The sequence below is a fragment of the Camelus dromedarius genome, chromosome 23 (genome assembly GCF_036321535.1).
Source record: "Camelus dromedarius isolate mCamDro1 chromosome 23, mCamDro1.pat, whole genome shotgun sequence".
Lineage (NCBI taxonomy): Eukaryota > Metazoa > Chordata > Mammalia > Artiodactyla > Camelidae > Camelus > Camelus dromedarius.
This window is the reverse complement of record NC_087458.1, coordinates 128,651-147,777: the sequence shown is the minus strand read 5'-3', so window position 1 is coordinate 147,777 and position 19,127 is coordinate 128,651. Positions and strand designations below refer to the sequence as shown.

Below are 19,127 nucleotides of genomic sequence, written 5' to 3'. Positions count from 1 at the left end.
CCACCCCCGAAGGGCACACGCTGGGAAAACCGGCCAAGATTTCACAGGGTCCCATCACGTTAGTTACCTAGGGACTTGCAAGTGGGAACCGCACCCAGTGTCAATCCCACATAGAGGCTCCAGGCAGCACCCCCAGGAGGAGGGGGACCCTGCGTGACGCTGTGCCTCCAGGCTGCTCCCTGCCTGCCTGGATGAGCTGCCGTCCCCAGGTGGCCAGATCTCTAGCTGCCTGTCTCAGCTGGGCGGAAAACAGGGCGTGGGGCGAGGGCTTGGCAGGAGATTGAGACCTGAAACACACCTGCGGCCCCTGTCCTCTGTCCACAGCTGGGTGTCTCCCAGGTCTGTGACTTGATGCTGGGCAGGAGGAAAGCTTCTAGCCAGACACACTCGCTTGCACACCCACACGCATGCACCCTGCCTCTCGTGTGCAGACGGTGCACTGACGGTGCGATCTCACGGGAAGAGCACCCTTACAGGAGTTCCCCGGTGGGGGCTGGGACACATCCCTCTGCTGGTTTCTCTGGGTTCCCTGGATGTCGCCTTCCCCGCACCCAAGGCCTCTGCAGGGACATCCCTGACAGGCAGGTCTCTGCCACTTAACAATGAGAACGTGAGAGATCCCGGCGTCCCCGCAGGCCGCCTGCAGCTGACGGAACACCATGTGTCATGGTGAGGTGCAGGCAAAGCTGGACCCGCCACCTCATCAGGTCCTGCTTGAAATCGAGGTGCTCCGAGCTCCCTGGAAATCACATGTCAACACTCAGGGTGACACAGGCTGGCTCCGTGAGCCAGCACCGAGAACTCTCAGCAAGGATGCCAGGAGGCCATGCAGCACGCAGGTGCCGCCTAACTGTGGGTTCACAAGGGTGCCCGTCTGTGCTCGGACAGCATGAGGGCAGCGTGATGGCCCAAAGCTGTCCACGTCCTAAGCCCCAGAACCTGAGCCTTTTTCTCCCCCGGGCAAAGGAGAATCAAGGTGCTCATCCAGTGACGCTGAGATTGGCCCCGGATCCCAGAGGGACAGGCTCATGCAGAGAGCAAGACCAGCGGGCAGGGCAGACTGGCCGGAGCGGCAGAGGACTGAGCCCCGGATTTTGAGAATCCCCCAGCACAGCCGGTGTGCCAGGTCCGGACCTGGACACACCCAGACTCAGCCCTCTCTCTGGGGCTTCCCTGAGCGATGTCTCACATCTGCACTGGACAGAGTGCAGCCCCAGGGCACCCTGGGGAGAGCAGCGTGAGGTCGCCTGGCGGATGTTTGAGAACCACGGTAAAGGGATTTCACCGGCGCTGCCGCCCGGCCCCCCTCCAGCCACCTCCTGGGGAGATGAAGGCAGTGGCCCCTGCAGAGGCCGGGCAGGGGAGCGGGGTGGGGGGAGAAGGGGGCACACCCCTCCTGTGCTTTTACACCAGCGGCTCTGAGTGTGCACCCCAAGATCCTGTTCTGACCGCAGCTGCACAAGAGGCACAAAGGCCAAGGCAAGTGTGACACATGGACCGCAGCACAGCCCCAGGCAGCAGTCCGTGACTCGGCCTCTTCTGTCCAATAAGTAACACTTGAGAGCCCCTCCCCGGGTCCAGGACCCCTCCTCTCCTCCCTCTGACTGAAGCCGCGGCCGGACGGGAGTCCGTTCCAGGTTACCACTGGGTGGTTGACAGTCAGGGTTCTCTGGGGACGCCACGAGTCCCTGACTGTTCTGCTCCTAGGCAGAACACACCTCGTGGGGACACCCTCGTTTTCGCTCTTGCCTTTGTCTGTTGACAGCCTGTGACAGCGCCGGGGCCGCCGGGCTCCCCCTGCGGTCTGGGGTTCTCTCACTGCTCACCTGCGATGGGCAGGCCCCTCCTAAGGCCCCCAGGACACTGCTTTAGGCTGATTCAACACATTCGAGACCTCCACCTTCAGGAGGTGGTCAAACCCAGACTTCTTACCTTCCTTGGCGGTACTGCATGGCCACAACGTAAACTTGACAATGGCAGCCAATGGCCCAAAAACGGCACTTTTGATTTGCACCTTCTTAAAGATGTTGACAGTTTCCTCCAGAGCCATGGAAAATGGTCAGAGGCCCCCATCTCCAAGCCTTTTGGTACCTCCGATCTCATTGCTCCCTCTGCCGGTCCTGCTCTCCCCACCAGACCCCCTCCTATGTGAACCCCCTCCTCGGCAGCCCCAGCCCCCCAAAACAAAAGCCGACCCCGAAAATCCTCTCACCCCCACCAATCCTTTCTCATTCGAATTCAGCTGCAAAAACAAACCCCCTCCTTCTCTCCACAATCCCGACCCTCTCCCCCGAGGCCCCCCTCCCCCCCCCAACACATGAAATCTCGAACCCAACCCTCAGCCCGACTCCACAACCCCTCCGTGAGGTGGCCGGCACTGATGGCATCCTCTGAGTCCGTGTCCCCTTTCCCTCTCCGACCTCTCAACCATTGGAAACGATGCGGGTCATGCTCTGCAGACCCTGTCACCTTCCAGAAAAGAACTGCTATACCTCACCCGGCCCTGTGGCCTGACCTGGCGTGACATTCACTTCCCTCACTTCGCTCCCGCGAGGACCGGGGCGCATCTGGGTGTCCCCTGCGGGCCATGCTGCCACTCTCCACCAGCAAAGCCCCAACAATCACCCTGGCGGCGGCAGCGGTCCCCAAGACAGACCCTGACTGAGACTGTCAGGCAGCCTCCCTGGGCCGCCCAGGGCGTGCCCATCCCGCTACCTGCCTCCTGACAGGCATGGGAAAGGCGGCCCTGAGAGCCGTTAATTATGAAAAGGGCGAGATCACCCAAGGTCTGGACGAAAACCCTGCCCTCTTCCTTCCTCGTCTCGCTGAGGCCACGCAAAAATATACCAGCCTCGACCCCGATTCCAGGGAAGTCCGCATTTACCTTCATCTACATTTCACATCCCAGTCCGCCCCAGACATCAGAAAAAAACCACAAAAACCAGAAGGCGGTCCGCAAACCCCTCAGCGAGACATCATAAAACTGGCCTTCAAGGTCTCCAACAGCAGAGAGGAGGAGGAAAAAGCCTGAAAGGGAAAGCGCGGCCAGGCCAAACACCAGGTGCTGGCGAAGGCCCCACAAGAAGGGGCAGCGTCTTCCCAAAGACAAAGGACCCGGGGGCCACCGGCGCCTGCTTCAGGTGTGGCAAAACTGCCCGTCGGGCAAGCGCTGCCCCAGCCCTAGGCCCCCACCAGGGCCCTGCCCGCCCTGCAAGCAAAAGGGACACTGGAAACCGGACCGTCCTCAGCAGAACCCCTCCGGCCTGAGCACACCCCGACCCCTGTCCACTCTGCCGTGACTCAGCTCCTCGGCCTGGCCACTGAAGACCGACAAGCCCCTGGGCCCGTTGCCCCACCCGCACCTCTCACGATGAGCCGCGGGTAACTCTGACGGTATCTGGTAAACCTGCATCATTCCTGCTGGACACAGGGCCACCTATTCTGTTTTACCAGAATCCCAAGGACCTTGCACAGGTCCTCCACCTCTGCTGTGGGCGCTGACGGCACTCCTTCACGACCAGGGCAAAGCAGCCCTCCTCCGCTCCCTACGCCCAGCCCAGCTCACCCACGCCCTCCTAGTGACCCCGCTTGCCCAGCCTCCGTTCTGGGCTGAGAGGCCCTCCGAACGCTCATGGGGGGCGATCCATCTTTACCCCTCCTACTTTGATCTCCTCTACTGTTGAGAAACACCCCAACTCAAGCATACCTGCTCCGTCTCTCTTTCTTCCTGAGGCGACCCCGGTCACCTGGGATGCATCACAGCCCGTGGTCGCCTCCCACCACACCCCCATCTCCATCTCCCTCCTAGACCCTCAACCATAGTCTGTCAGACAGATCCCTCTGGCCTCCAAGGACTCAGGGGCCTAAAGACATAATCGCTCGTCGTCTGAGAGCCAGGCCCCTTCGGCCGACAACCCCTCACAGCACCCCTATTCTCGCCATGAAAAATGAATGGGACCCACTGTTTGGCCCAACCAAGCTGTGTCCCCATCCACCCACCGTGCCTAGTCCCTGTACCTCCTCTCACATGTCCCTCCTCAAGCCACTCACTTCTCTGTCCTTGATCTCAAGGACACCTCCTTCACAGTCCCCTGAGTCCCTCCTCCCCGGAGCTGTTTGCCTTTACCTGGCCCGATCCAGACACCACACAATCAGCACAGCTGACCTGGACAGTCCCTGCTTCTTTGGCCCAGCCTTAAGCCATGGTCTCTCCCTCCCTGATCCGTCCCCTCGCCTTCTCTTACAATATGTGGACCGCTTACTTCTATGCAGTCCCTCAAAGCAACACTCCATTTCCCATACTACCCAACCACTAAATTTCCTCACCGACCGCAAGTACCGAGTGACCTCCACCAAAGCTCCAGTGTTCCAGCCACAGGTCACTCATCCTGGGCTCGCCATTACCCCGTCACTCCAGGCCATTCCCGAAGAACGGAAAGCCCTCATTGACACATCGCCTCTTCCAAGCTCAAGACCCGAACTCCTCTCCTTCTTAGGCCTGGCCAGCTACTTCAGAATCTGGACCCCCAGCTTCAGCCTCCTACAGGACCCCTTTCCCAGGCCGCGGAGGGAGACCCGCAAGAACCCCTGGACCCGACCACACCCATTTCTGGCCCGATCAAAACACTAAAGCGGGCCCGAACGCATGCACCCGCCTGAGTGCTCCCCAACCCTACAAAGCCTTTTCACCTCTACCTGACTGCCACTCAGAGCCTGCCCTGGGTGTCCTGTGCCAGACACTCGGAGAGACTCCCTGCACAGTGGCCTGTCGACGTGGCCGGATGGTCCCCATGCCCAAAAACCCTCGGTGCCGCTGCAGCCCTGGCAGCCGAAGCCAAAATGTTCCCTTTTCACCAGCCCCTCCTCGTGTCCTCCTCACGCAGTTCACAGACCTACGCGGCCATCACGCCCTTCTCGACCTCCCTCCCTCTTGCTTACAACAAATACATGCCACATTCTTCCAGGACCCTCCCTGTCCCTGCAGCATTGTACCTTCTTAACCCCACCACCTTGTACCAACTCACTCGGATCCCTTACAACCAACCACTCACGCCTCAAGGTGCTAGATTCCCCTCCCTGTCTCTTCTCTCACCTCTCTGACCTCCCCTTCCTGAGGCCCCTACCTGGTTTATCGATGGGAGCTCTTTCCAGGACCTTCGTCCCCAAGCAGGCTATGCCGTCGTTACACAGGACACCGTCCTCAAAGCTAAGCCCCCGGCCCCTCGCCCTACCTCACAGCAAGCTAAACTCATCACACTTACCAGAGCTCTCACCTTAGCAAAAGGTGAGCAAGGAAACATCCACACCCACCCTAAATGTGCGTCCCGTGTCATTCGCACCCACGCCGCCATGTGGCAAGAAGGGGACTCCACACACACGGAACCCCGTCTCTAATGGAAAACTGACTCACAGACTCTTAGAGGCAGCCTTCCTTCCGGTGGCCGAAGCTATGCCCCGTTGCAAAGGACGCCCAGCCCCAGAAAACGACACAGCCTGAGGCAGCGCCCTCACAGAGCTAGCGCAGAGCAGGCTGCAGGGAGGCCATCGAACCCCAGAACACACCCCGACTCCTCCCCGCCTTTCCGCCGACCAAGCCCACACACACCCGCAGTGAGCAACACACACATCCAAGTCAGGGCTGCTCTCCAGTTCGGGCATGGTTCGTGCTCAATTCCGAAATCGTGCTCCCCAAATCACAAGAAAGCCAGATCCTAGGGCAAATCCACTCTCAGCTGCCCTCTGGTCACCCCCCACCAGACAGTAACGCTGCATTCCCTGTCCCCCACTTTAAACCACCTTAGCTCAAGTCGCTCTTGCCTGCACTTGTTCCAGAGCACCCCCTAAGGAGCCACCAGGCCGTCAGCGGTTCCCACACACCAAGCACGAGAACAGCTCCCTGGACACGGCCGGCGGCTGGATTTCACCCACATGCCCCCCGACAAAAAATTTAAGTATCTTCTGACCTTAGTTGACTGCTTTGCTGGCTGGACTGAGGCTTTCCCATCCGCATCAGGAAAGGCCCAGGCTGTTTCTTCAGTCTCGTGACAACACATCGTCCCCCCGACTCGGACTCCCAGCCAGCCCACAGACAGCGGCCCAGCCTTCAGCTCCCAGATCCCCCAACAGCCCATCAGAGCCCCGGACACCTCCCGGAAGGTCCATATCCCTCACAGGCCCCAGTCCTCCGGTGGGGGGGGGGGGGGCCGGGGGCAATGCCCTGCTAAAACGGCGTTGAACTGTACTGGCTCTAGAGCTAAAACTCTCCCAGACCCGACTTCTTCCGTTAGCTCTTCTTAGACTCCACACGCTTCCTCAGAACCCACCAACCTGACTCTCTTCGAGCTGTGACACGGGCGTCCTCCTGCCTTACACAGCCACCCCGCGACTCTGGTCCCCACGCCCTGATGCCGGTCTGCTCTGCCCCTCAGCCGACACCCCACCCGACAGTGTGCTGGGGAGAGCCTCCCGTCGCCCCCCCCACGCGAACCCACCAGTCAGCCCTGCCCTCTCCCCGGAGACTGGGTACACCTGCGACAGAAGACCCTCCCGGCCTCATAGCGCCTGGCTGGCAGGCACCCCGCCAGGCTGCAGTAACCACCCCCACCACGGCCAGGCTCGTGTCCCTCCCACGTTGGGCGCACAACTCACCACCAAAGCAGGCCCCTCCTGATCCCAACCCTAAGAACCCCCACAAACCCCTGTGTTCCCACTGCGTCCCCACAGGGGCAACCAAACTCCACCTGACCCGGATCCGGGAGGACAGCCCGCCCTGTGAAGGTGGCAGCCTGGAGTCCACCCACTCACAGCTCCTGTCTCCTTGCCCGTGTCTCCCTTATGATGTCAGTCCTGCTCGTCTGCCCCTGCCCCCCACCCCCACCCCCACCGAAAGTGTGCTCTCCCCGAAGCCCTCGCCGAGCCGGGGCGCTGATTTTTAACAGGGCTCAGTCAAGCAAGTGGCAAATCACTTCACTCTGTGTCAGCCGTCAGGGATTTCGTCTTGGGCGGACCCTCAATTAAACAGCAGCAGAACTTCTGGGACCTTCTGGTGCCTGGGGGGAGGGGGCGTGCCAGGCGGGGGCAGGGCGCCTCCGGTCAGAGCCCACTGCCCCCCGCGCAGCTTTGCCCAGTGGGCCATACCCGGCAGAGGAAGCACGAGCAGCCCCCCTCCTCCCGAGGTGGGCAGCCAGCTCTGCCCAACCAGAGCCCCATGCTTGCCGAGCCCCAGCTGCGCTCCCCCACCTCCACTCTTGCCCTCTTAGCCTCCCAGGACGCCCACACACCTGCCGCCCCCCCAAGGCCCCCAACCCCTGTGCCCCTCCATCTACTGCCGTGGAGTGTGGTCCGCCTTGGGGTACCCCCTGCACCCCAGGACTAGGGCCCCCTCAAGTCCACTCTGCCCCCAGACAGGTGAACGCAGCCAGACATGGCCAGCCCCCAGTGGGCCAGGGAGCCTGGGTCCTGAGCCCTGAGTGAGGCGTGGGCACCGGGGCCCCCTGGGCGGCTGCAGGCCCGGGGCTGGGGCTCCTCCTTTCTGGGGGGACAGGTGAGGACAGCCCCCGCAGCAGTGAGTCGGGAAGCAGAAGCTGGGGCCTCTAGGGGAGCGCCCTGGGAGGGGCTGCAGCAGCAGAAGGCGGGCCTGGGGACCACCTCTCTCCACCACCGGCCTTGGGCAGGGTGGGTGGCAGGCTCCAGGCCGGGAAAGTCCCACGGCCCGTGGGGCATCTCACCCCAGGGAAGCAGGGGCAGCCGTCCCTCCGGCCTGGACCCGGCTGACGACCACTGCAGGCTGCCGCGTGCCCGTCCTCCGCAGCCGGACTCCCAGGAGACGGGAGTCGGGGCCCAAGCTCAGAGGGGAGGCGCTGCACGGGGCTGACCTGCAGAGAGCCGTCTGTGGACCTAAGACGCTCGTTACACCGCAGCCTCCCCAAACCAGTTCTAGCCCAGGGGACCAGGGTCCCCGAACATCCCAGTTTATTCCCAGCGAGACAAGCTGGAGGCACTAAACCCTCCGAGGGCAAGCAGAAGGCAGGACTCCAGCGCCAGGACCTCGCGTAGCTGAGCCCCGGAGCGGGCGGGTTCAGTCCCCTGGGCTCCCCGCCCACTCTCCCCATCTCTTTATTTTAATCGAGGTAAAGTTCATGTGACAGTTCAGTGGCATTCAGTGTGGTCGTGGTGACATGCAGCCACCCCCTTCTCTGCTTCAGCCCCAGGCATCGCCCCTGAGGAAACCGAGCCATCCACACTCGTACCCCAGCTCCCCCAAACCCAACCACCCCTGCAACCACTCACCTGCCGCCTCTGGGACTCACCTGTTCTGGACGTTTCCTGAGTGGAATCCCACCGCACGGGCCCTTTGCACCTGGCTTCCTTCACTCAGCGCCTTCCCAAGGCCTTCCACAGTGTCGCATGGGTCCCGCCCCTACTCCTTCTTAAGGTCCCCGTTCCACCGTGTGCCCAGGCTGAGCCCGGCTGACCCACCCCCGGGCAGGGCGTCTGCCTGTCCTAGTGGGCTGTGGGCGGAGACAGCTCAGGACCCCAGGGGCTGATGTGAGCCCAGTCAGTCCCCCGCCCCCGCAGTGTGGCCTCTCCTGCTTCCTGTCCTAGGCCCTAGGATGATGCCCAGGGCAGACCCCCTGCCCCAGGGACAGGAGACACAGCGGGGTCATCTCCCCAGGAAGCAGTGACCTCGCCCAGGGGCCCGTCACGTGCTACCTGGCCAGCAGCGCCACACCCCGGGGTCAAGCTTCTCCTACGGCTCAGCCGACCTGGTGCCCCCACCTGCCCCCAGCCGGCGACCCTGAGCCTCGGCCTGCAGCCCCCACAGTCTCCCACCCAGGACACTGCTGCTCCTTCGCCGGCCTTGTGTTATCACTGCACCACCATCCGCGGCAGATGCGCACGTTTTGTGTGACTTCTTCTCACTGGCCTGTGCTCCGTCCCCTCAGCCCCCACCCCACTCGCCCTGGGGGCCCAGTAAACTCCCCGGGCAGCCCACACGTGACAGGGCAGGAGTCTGGGGCAAGTGCACCTGTCCCTGGAGGAAGGACATGGAAGACAGTGCCCACAGCATCTTGGCGGGTTCCACGGGATGGAGCCCGGGTGTGCAGATGGCTCTGTTCCCCCGCCTCACCTCCTCACTGCCCTCCAGGCTTCAGGGACACACACCCCGCGATGCTGTGGGCTTTGCACCATCCTCCCTACTCCCAGCTCAACAAGACGCTCCTGCTCCCAGCTCTCTCAGATGGGTAGACAGACAACAGCAGCCAGGCCCTGGCAGGCTTAGCGCTCCTGCTCTTACGCACAGCACCTCTCCCCGTGCCTGCTGGCCCCATTCCCTCCTCTGCTGGGAGCCCACAACCCCAGGCTCCAGGGCCCCCCCACCAGCAGACCGCACCCCCCCTCCACCACAGGACGGGCTACAGGTCGGGTGGGCACCAGGCCCCCTCCAACGACCACCAGGGTGGGATCCCTCCCCAGGGTGCCGGGTGACAGCGCCACACCTCTCGGACAATTCCTGCTCCATCACCAAATCCCTTCCAAGCCAGGGTCCCGACGCGCGCATCAGAACACCTGCAACCCGGCGCCCGGCCAGCCACTCCACCGGGTGCCCCCTCCCTCCCACCCTGCAGAGCCAGCGGCTGCCCTGTGGCCTGGGCCGGGAGCCCCATCTCCTGTCACGTGCGGGCGGGAGAGCCGGAGTGGGCGCCCAGTCCTCACAGAGGGAGATGCAACCCCCACGAGAGCAGACTGTGGGTTCAGGGGGACAAGAGCCTCCCGGAAACATGAGACCCGGAAGGGCCAGCCCCAGGTGCCCTGGGTGACGCTCTGAAGCTGCCTGGGGTCGGAGGAAGACAAAGTGCTGTGCCTGCAATGGGAAGGGCAGGCACCTGGTGGTCTGAGAATGTTCCAGAACCCAGCCCGCCCAGGCCAGCCCCACCCTGAGTTAAAGGCACCTGTGTCCACACACATTTGCATGTCGTTAAGCAGCCTCCCTGGTGGAGATAGTTCCCTGGCGTTTTTCTCTACAATTTCTCTAATATGTGACTCCCGGTGCCCCCTGGTCCTCCACAACCAGACCACGAGTGTGAGGGGGGCTGACAGGGTCAGGGCCAGAGGACCCCAGGGCTGCTGACCCAGTGGTCTCACCTCCCTGTGCCCGGGTCTCAGGGCTGACCGCTGCCTAGCTCCGCCTGGCATCGGGGCCCCCCGTCATACCCACCGCCCCGGGCGAGACGGCTCACGCCGGACGGCCCGCACCCACCAGCTGTCTGACTGCACACGTGCCACTAGCCCACGAGCGCTGGAGACCCGTGTGCAGTGTGGTCACTAAGTCAACGCTGAGCCCCAGGGGGACGTCTTAGGGTCTGGGGAGGGGAGAGATGGGGAGAGGAGGGGTTTGGAGAGGAGAAGGGGGTTGGGAACGGGTGCCACCAGCTGGGGGCGGCCCCCAGGGCTTCCTGGAGAAGGAGGCTCGCAGTGAAGGCCATAGCTACGAGGTGCGCTGCCCCGGGACCAAGCCCAAATGGCTGGTTATGAGGACGCGATGCCCGAAGACGGCGACCGGCCCGCGCAGGCGCCACCCAGGGCCGAGCTGTCTCCTCAGCTGCGCGGCGGCCGCTTCCCCGGAACGGCCAGGGCGGCTTCAGACAACCGCAAAGCGGGCTTCGTGTCTGCACACACAGCTCAAGAACCGCGAAGAAGGTCTCACCTCCACGGCCGCCCAGCGGCTCGCACGGGGGCTTCGGGCCACCCTGGGCCGTCCTCCAAGCGCCAGCGGCTCGGCCCAGCCCCGTGACAGCCGGGACGCTGCCGGGCCAGCCACGCGCCGAGGGCGCCCGACACACGACGCACGCAGGCGAGTAGGGGAGAGCCGGGATGCCTCGGGGAGGAGACAGAAAGGCGAGCAACTGAGTGGACCCCGAGCGAGCGCACCTGTAGGCCCCGTGGCGGCGGGGGAGGGTCACAGGAAACACGCAGGCTGCCCTGGGGCCCGCCCGGCCCACAGTGACAGCCAAGCCGCAGACCCAGGGCCGGGGCGGGGGGGGGGGCGTCCTGGCAGGGGCTTCTGTGGGGAGGGGAGACAGGTGGCAGGCAGGTGGTCTGCAGGTGACGGGCCGGGGTACGGCTGGGCTTGTTTGGCAATCAGGGGGATCTCAGTCAGCTGAGCAGGACTGCTTCTCGGTCTAGCTGGTGTTGGGGAACAAACAGCTCTATTTGCAGCTACTCAACAATGAGACAAAAAACAGGGCCCTGGAGGTCAGGGTCCAGCCTGGTCACAGGTCACCGAGGGGGATCAGGGGTCTTACAGAGTCCCGAGGAACATAGATGGGGCTTCCTCCGCATCATTCAGGGAGGTCTTTGCAGGATGCCGTCTCTCAGGGTGTTCGGAAAATAGGAAGTTTGTGGGGCTCCTAAGTCCCTGTTTTCTGGGAGCACAGGCTCAGAGGGGAGCTCCCCAGGGACCCCGGCTGCTCTGGCATCTCCTAGAGGAGTCCACTGCCCCGGGACCCAGCGTGGAGCCGGGGCGCGCGGCTGCTCCTGCCCCACCGGCCTCCTGCGAGAGAGGGAGGAAGTGGGGCACACAGCTCAGGAGAAGAGGCACCAGGGTTCACTGCTCACCGCAGACGAGCCAGCACCAGGCGCTGTCCCCTTGGCAGCCACATCCAAGGGCATTTACCTCGGGGCCACACACACTCATCAGACAGCCAGGCTGAGGGGGAGCTCTGGATGGCGCTGAGCCAACACCGGACACCCGCGGACGGTCCCCGGGGCCCCGCGGCTCTGCGCACGCTCTCTGAGCACTGTGGGCCTGCTCCTGGGTAGCACGCACGCTGGCTGCTGCATCACCTCCACGTGGCAGCGACAGCTCCGATGGTCAGGCGTCCAGGACGGCTCCACCTCTTAGGCACAGCAGGGGTGTTTCACTCAGGTCCGGGGGATCTCTGGGCCCAGTGGCAGAGGACCACTGGTGTGCATTGTTGCATACCAGCGCGTTCACTTTTAGCCCCTTGGGGTGGGAATCTGGAGCAGACCGCCCAGTCCTTGTTGCTGTAAACAGGGAGCACCGCCTGTCACAGGCGCTGTCCCAGGTAAGGGGTGAGGGTGCCCAGCCAGGTGGCCGGGATGTCCCCCGCCCAGGTGCCCCCACCCTGCCATTCCCCTAAGCACGGAGTTGGTAGTCACGGCGTTTGTGTCCCTCCCCAGGGCACTGCTCCCTCTGAGGGGCCCCTGGCCCCTCCACCTCAGGCACCCAGACCTCCGGGCTTGGCCCACCCCGCCTCCCCGCACTGGTAGTTCTGACATGCTCCCTGGGGGTGACATGTGGGAACCACTGTCCTGAGAACCAGGAAGTAGAGCGAGAGAGGGGCTTCGCTCTCAAGAAGTAACGGAAACAGAGGGAGAGGCTGCTGCAGACCAGGTCTGGGGACCCGGGACCGCCCAGCAAAGCTCCTGAGAGCAGCACGTAAAATAAATCGAGGGGCCGAGGGCTCGCTCCTGGGTGTCAGAGCAGCAGCTCGGGGACCTCTCCAACCCTCAGAAGTTCCCTTTAATCATTTGTGGCGGGTTGGGGGTAGGGGTGCCCAAATTAACTTCTTTCCGACGGTCATCTATGTCCTGGATGAGGCTCAGTAAAACAGTTAATCTCCCTGTTGATGAGATGTTCCTGTGTGCACACACACAATGAAAGAAAAGGAAAAGGAACAGTTCAGGCAGCAAAACTGGCAGGGCAATGCAGCCAGAACCCTGGTGGGAGCAGCCTCCCTCCACCCTGTCTTCACTGGAGGCGGGGGCGCCCAAGCCCTGTGTGGGTGGTGGTGGGGAGGGGTACCGAGAAAGGCCAGGAGGAGACCCGAAGCCTAGCCTAGCCCTTGGTTTGGTTGGAGAGGCAACCTCAGCGCCAGGAGGCCGTTAAGAAGGGTCCAGGCCAGAGCACGACGCAGGAGCAGAGTCAGCAGCAAACGCCGCCCAGCGCGGCTGCTGCTGCAGGGCTCGGAGCCGTCAGCAGTGAGGCCAGGGCGGGCCTCCTAACGCCAAGGCCTGGCCCGGGCCCTCAGTGGCCACAGGAGACGCTAACGCCCAGGTGCCCACTGCACCCAGCCCCTGTGTCGCCCCGCCTACTCCCTCATTCCCGCCTGCTTCCGCCCCACACAGGTGCCCCACTGCACAGGCCACATTTGGGCCACCTCTAGACACACAGACTTCCTCCCAGGTGTCCACGGAAAATCTGTTTTAATGAGCGTCGCAGGAGCCCAAGGGGAAAATAATCTCAAAGGGCATGTGGATGGGTCAGTGCCCCAAGCCTTTATCCTGATCGCAGAGGCGCGATCGCAGAGGGGGACAGGTGACTGCGCCTGAAGGTCTCCGGGCTCAGGGTCCTCATCGCAAAAGGGGGACAGGTGGAGGTCCCCCCGACCGGGTCGTCACTGGGGTAAACGTGAGTCCTGCGTGCACTGGGCTTTTCCCAGGCCTGGAGCCCCTGAATGTCAGTAGGGACCACCACGAGGAGGGTCCAGTGTGGACAGGCCAGCAGGGTCCCTGGTCACCTTAGGTGGCCACTGTCCTGCCACTGTCATGTACAGTGGCCATGCCCACTTACCCATGCACTCTCCTCTCACTGGTGGATCAGGAGGATTGACAGCCACGTGCACCTATGGAGGGCCAAGCATCGGTGCATCCAGCTTGGCCACCACAGCCAGGCCGGGTCAAGGCACTGCTTTCCCCGACCCGCGTGGGGCCAGACCAGCCAGCACACAGGAGGCTGCCTGTTGGGCCCTTGACCCAGGAGCCAGCGCTGCCGGGTCCTGGCTGCCCCCATGAGGCCCTCGGCCCAGGCTCTGCTAGCGCTTGAAGTCACAGCAGAGGTGACAACCGCTGATCTGGGTCCCAGCTGCCATTTTGAACCCACCTTCCACAGGGAGCCTGGTCCCTGGGCAGTGAGGGGAGGAAACGGGCCTGAAGTTCTGAGTGCCATGGGCACCCCCCGAGCTGGCCCAGAAACACATCTCGCTGCTGGGTGGGGGCGTTTTCTACTACCTGCCCCCTGAATTGTCAGTGCCTTTGGCTGCAGTGTCCACCCAGATAAGAGATGGAGGTGGAAGCCTGCCCACGCCCTGAACTCTCCCATGGGCCCTGGATGAAGGGGGCAGTGGTCAAAGCCGGCCTCACGGGAGCAGAGCTTGGACGCTTGGGGGCGAGGGGCTCAGGAACGGCTTCCTACTTCTGGCTAAGGGGCTGGAAGAAACACAGCACTCTGCTCTGTCGACGACGGTGGCCCAGGCTGAACGCAAAGGGAAGGAGGCAGGAGGCTTAGGTACCGGCTGTCCTTGGCACACGTGCGTGGCCAGTTGGAGAAGACCTCCGAGCCAGTGGGGGTGCAGCATGAGGTGTCTCTGGGTGTCGGTGGTGGGGCTGGGTGCCCTTTCTGTGTGGCACCGTCCACCTTAGAAAATGCCACATGCTGGCTCTGCCCACAGCCAGACTGACAGGGGGTGTCACCAGAGACTGGAAGCGCATTTCTGTAATACCTACGAAAAAGTGCTTGAAGTGGTAAGTAGGAGCGGTGGAAGGTCATAATTCTACACTGATGGAGGCTGGGGCACCCCCAGCCTCCCGTTCCTCACCTCCCGCGCTTCTGGAGGCGGGAGCACTACCCTAATGGAACCCCCCTGGCCAGGACACCCTCAGGTCCTAGCTCACGGGGACAGAAGCCCCTGGGGAGCTGGGAGCTAAGAGCCACTGGCAAAGGGGTGTCTGCTCCTCTCCTGGCCCTGTCAGCCGCCAGCAGACAGGACCCAGCAGGGAGCAGACCAAGGGCGGCAGGAGGAGCCAGGCAGGGGGAGGGCAGCCCTCAGACGATGCTGAAACCAGGCCCCTGCTGCTGGGGTGGGCGCCCAGCTGCCTGATGGCCCACGACCCCACTCTTGCCCATCTGCATCTTCGGGGGGGGGGGTCTCTCAGACCCCACCGTGGCTGGTGGTGGTGAGGCAGGCTGGGCGCCTCAGGGCTCCTCTCCTCGGCACCCGCATGACCGCCCTGGAATTCTGGGACGTGAGGCAGTAGGTGATGGGGTTGATGGGGCTGATGGGGCTGTTGGTGTAGACGCAGGTGCGGCAGAAGAGGAGGACCCAGGGGTCCTGGAGAGGCTGGGCCCCCAGGGGGCTGAGCAGCACCAGCGTGTGGCAGGGCGTCCTCAGGATGGCAGAGAGCAGCACGACCACCATGCGCACCTCGGTGGCCTGTGGGCTGGCGGGGCTGGGGAGCCACTGGTGCTGGGCCCACCACATGGCTGGTGGCCAAGCAGATGCCACCAGAGCCACAGCCATGGCTGCTGCCCCAGGACGAGGCTGCTGAGTAAGAGATGAGAACGTTACTGAGATAATCACACGACTGCTGCGTGTCCACTGGGCGCTGTGCTAAACGTTTCCCGTGCAGGGACCCAGGGCCGGCATTCAAGGCTGTGCTGGTTGATACGCTCGTGAAACAGTCCCACCTCCGGTGGTAAATACCCACGCCCTGAGCCTCTTGTGCACCCTGCCCCCCAGGCCTCTCAGGTTCCCAGTGAGCAAAGACTGGATGCTGGGAACGGGGCCCTGGGACCCTGACGCCGCAGTGAGGCCCGGATGGACGGCACCACTGCTGGCACTCTGGTTGCCTCCCCTGCATCGGCCTGCCCCCCAGTGTGCTGTTGTCACCTCCACTTGAAGGACGAGAAATCAGGGGCTCGGGGGGAAGGACCACACAGCACGCACACCATGAACCAGCTTTTCCTGCAGCCTGCTCGTGCTCACCACTGTCCCAAATGGCCCCACCTGCACCCATTCTGGTGGGGGGTGGGGGGATGTCTGTGAGGGGGACGTCCAGTGCGGGGGGCGGGTGCTGCACCCACACCTCTCCCACATCCCCCATCTCTGGCAAACCAGCCCCTCCCATCCCAGGAGACCTCGTACCTGCTTCCTGGGAGAAGGGAAGCCTCTGGCCCGGGGGCAGCTGCCGGTCACGTCCCCACCAGGCCTGCAGGGCTGCCTCTCTCAGGCTCCTGCCTCCCATCGGGCCTCACTGCCCGCGTGCTGGCACCTGTGCTGGGGCAAGTGGGCGGGGGGAATAAGATCCTTGCCATGAGCCCGTAGAGGGTGGTGGCCACTAGCAGGGTGTGACAAAGAAGACCGCAAAGTCCAGCAGGTAGATAGGCAGGCAAAGGCCGCGGGACACCCTGCAGCCGCACCTCAGGCCCCGGTCCCCGTCCACATCGAGGTCCATCAAGAAGAACCAGAGCAGGCAGTAGGTGGATGTGGCCCCCTAGACTCCTGCCATGATGCGCTTGGCCCGCGCCAAGGTGCACACAGTATGTGCCCTCATCCGGTGGCAGATGGCGATGTACCTGCGAGCCACAGGGTCATGTGACCCACCCACCTGCCCATGTGATTGGGCCACAGTGGGGACACTGACCCCGCTCAGCCAATCAGATTCCCCGCTGGGGACCAAATGTGGCCTCGATGGTTGAACTGGCCCTTTTATAGGGATCTGGAGGGCCGTGACCATCTGGGAAGCGAGGTGGCCATGCTGAGGGAGACTCAGGGGCTGCAGAACACAAGGAGCCAGTCTTGAGAGGAGAGGGCAGGGGGTGAGTCGGAAGAGCAGAGCTGGGCTCCCTCTCGGGGGTACAGATCAGAGCCAGAAGAGCCCCAAGAGGGTGCCCAGTCCAGCGCCCACATTCCGGGCGGGAAAACTGAGCCCAGAGAAGTGCAGGGTGCCTTGGCGTCCCGCAGCAAGTCAGCAGCTGTGGTGAGACGAGAACCTGCTTCCTGGCGCCTGCCCCCTCACCCACCCTGGATGCCAGGTTACTCCAGGGTCCCACAAGCTCCCCCCCATAGATGGGGAGCAGCCTCAGTTTACCGAGGATCACGGCCAGGAAGCCCTGGCATGCAGGAGGGGCCGGGAGCGCCAATCTCTCCACGGTGAACTCCAGGACGGAGCAAGAGGAGGCACTGATGCCCAGGAAGCCGATGCGGCCACAGACCCACTGCCCGGCCAAGCTGTGGGAGACGATGGGCAGCCCTGCGGCCACCAGTATGGCAAGGTCAGCCAGGGCCAGGAGGGCCAGGTAGCAGTCAGTGGGTGTGTGTATGTCCTATGTGGTCAGCACCACCAGGACCACCACGGCATTGCCCACAATGCCCACAGCGCACACGAGGAGCACCAGGAAGACCAAGGCCACCTTGTACACGACAGGGCTTGGGACAGTGTCCCTGACAGCCAGGGACACCTTGCTGGGGGTTGCCCGGCCTCTTCCCGATTTCTGTGTTGGCTGTGCAGGCACTGGAGGGGGAGGGGCTCCAGGAGGCATCCACTGCCCGCGGCTGGGCCTCCGTGAACACCGGCCTGCTCTGAGAGCCCAGCTCTGGGGACACGCAGGGACCCAGCACTTGGGACGGGACTTCTCAGCCAGGTTGAGAGAGGACCAGGAGTGCCTGTTCTGGGCTCTGCTGTAAATAGTGTCTGCGAGTCAGCCGCTCTGCAAGCCTCAGTCTCCTGGTGCATAAACACAGACAACGGTCGGACCTAAGCCATGAGCTCGCAAGGAGGCTGAACCCGGAAGAACGCCCGGCGAGCCCTGGCCCAGCTGCCCTTTGTCGTCAGGACGCCACACAGCATCTCTAAGCCCAGCTAGCTCAGCTGTGAAATGGGAGAACTGAGGCACCGGCTTCTCGGGGACGTGGTGAGATTCCCACGAAATGGCGGGGCCTGGAAAGTTCTGGGCCTGGAGGCTGGTTCCGGGCCCATGTCTGCTATTACTGGTAACATTAAGGCTTCAGTCACGCAGGGCCTGCTTCCCCACCTGCCGGCAGCTGTGTGGACTGAGTGAGACAGAAGTGCCCGGGGGCCCCGGGAGCCCCAGGCCTCGGCCCCCGCAGGCTCTGCTCCTGATCCGGGAAGAGCCAGCCAGCCTCCCACCTGTCGTGGTTCCCGCACGGTCCCACACCATGCACAACCCACCCCTCTGCCCTCTGACCCTGCTGGTGTCACTGGCCAGAAGGACCACATGCCAGCTCCGTCAGAGCCTGGACTCCCGCCTCCGCAGCCCCGCCCCCCATCAGCTGCACCGACCCAGGGCCCGATTGGAGCCGAGGCCCCTGCAGCACAGCGGAAGCGGCACCCCCTGCAGCTCCCACGAGTCAGGGCAGGGCTGGGAGAGAAGGGGTGGCCCCCAGGACACAGACCACACACCCGTGCGCACACACTACACACACAATACACACAAAACACAACATGCCATAACACACACACAGCACAACTCCCTGTGCACACCAACATGTGGAAACACACCACTCACAAACCCAAACCCCCCTCCCTGAACAGCACACCCAACACACCCAGCCGTCCACGACACACACGTGGGCACCACACACACACCTGTACCCACACGCAGGGACCCAAACGCACACACATAAGTGCACATCACAACTCGCCCACACCCCCACAACACGGGTGTCTGCTGTAACCATAGACACACACTGTCCACACTCACACGCCCAGGTGCACTAGGATGCAGAACACACCACACAGCTGTGCCCACAGCGCCTGCAGGCACTCCCCACACTTGGTCCACGTGGCCTGTGGCCCCTCACTCTCCTGAAAATGAGCCTCCCTCCTGTTTAGCTGGAGGAGACAATCACCGCAGGGTCCCAGCAGCCACTGTGACCCCCAAAGTCTCCAATTCCCTTCGGCTGCTGGAGGCCCGTGGCCCGGGGAACAGAACCCAGCAGCTTCCCTACCTGCTGTGCAAGCCCCCTGCAGCGGGGGGAGGGGGCTCACCCATCCCTGCGCCTTGGCATCTCTGGGACCCTCCCCCTCCCCACCTCCCTCTTCCCTCCTGCCTGCATGCGAGCCTTTCTCCACAAGACGTTCCACCAGCCAGGCAGCTGGGACCATCGTCTCCCAGCCCAGCCCCGCCCCCAGGAGAAACTTGGCAGCACTGAGAACTTACTGGTGAAGAGCCTCAATGCCTTCCTCCTCCTCCCGGAGGGAGACAGAGAGGAAAGGCGATCCCACAGGCAAGGCTCCTGTCCTGCAGCTGCAACGCCACACACGTCTGTACGTACGTGCTGGGAGCTTTCACACCCAGACAC

The 19,127-nt window shown here is 63.3% G+C and overlaps 1 protein-coding gene across 7 annotated transcripts; it reads right to left on the bottom strand.

Moving 5' to 3' along the window:
- Window positions 1–12,338: 12,338 nt before the first annotated feature.
- Window positions 12,339–19,111, bottom strand: LOC116148182 (uncharacterized). 7 transcript variants are annotated; one of them, XM_031436643.2, is made up of 2 exons: window positions 18,986–19,111; window positions 12,339–17,055 (listed from the first exon to the last, which is right to left on the bottom strand). In XM_031436643.2, the coding sequence occupies exon 2, from the start codon at window positions 16,045–16,047 to the stop codon at window positions 14,689–14,691; it is 1,359 nt and encodes a 452-aa protein (XP_031292503.1). In that variant the 5' UTR covers window positions 16,048–17,055; window positions 18,986–19,111; the 3' UTR covers window positions 12,339–14,688. The 7 variants fall into 7 exon arrangements, with proteins under 7 accessions (XP_031292503.1, XP_064333725.1, XP_064333729.1 ...); XM_064477655.1 differs by having other exon boundaries at window positions 12,339–17,529; window positions 18,986–19,100; XM_064477659.1 differs by having other exon boundaries at window positions 12,339–16,079; window positions 18,986–19,100.
- Window positions 19,112–19,127: the final 16 nt, after the last annotated feature.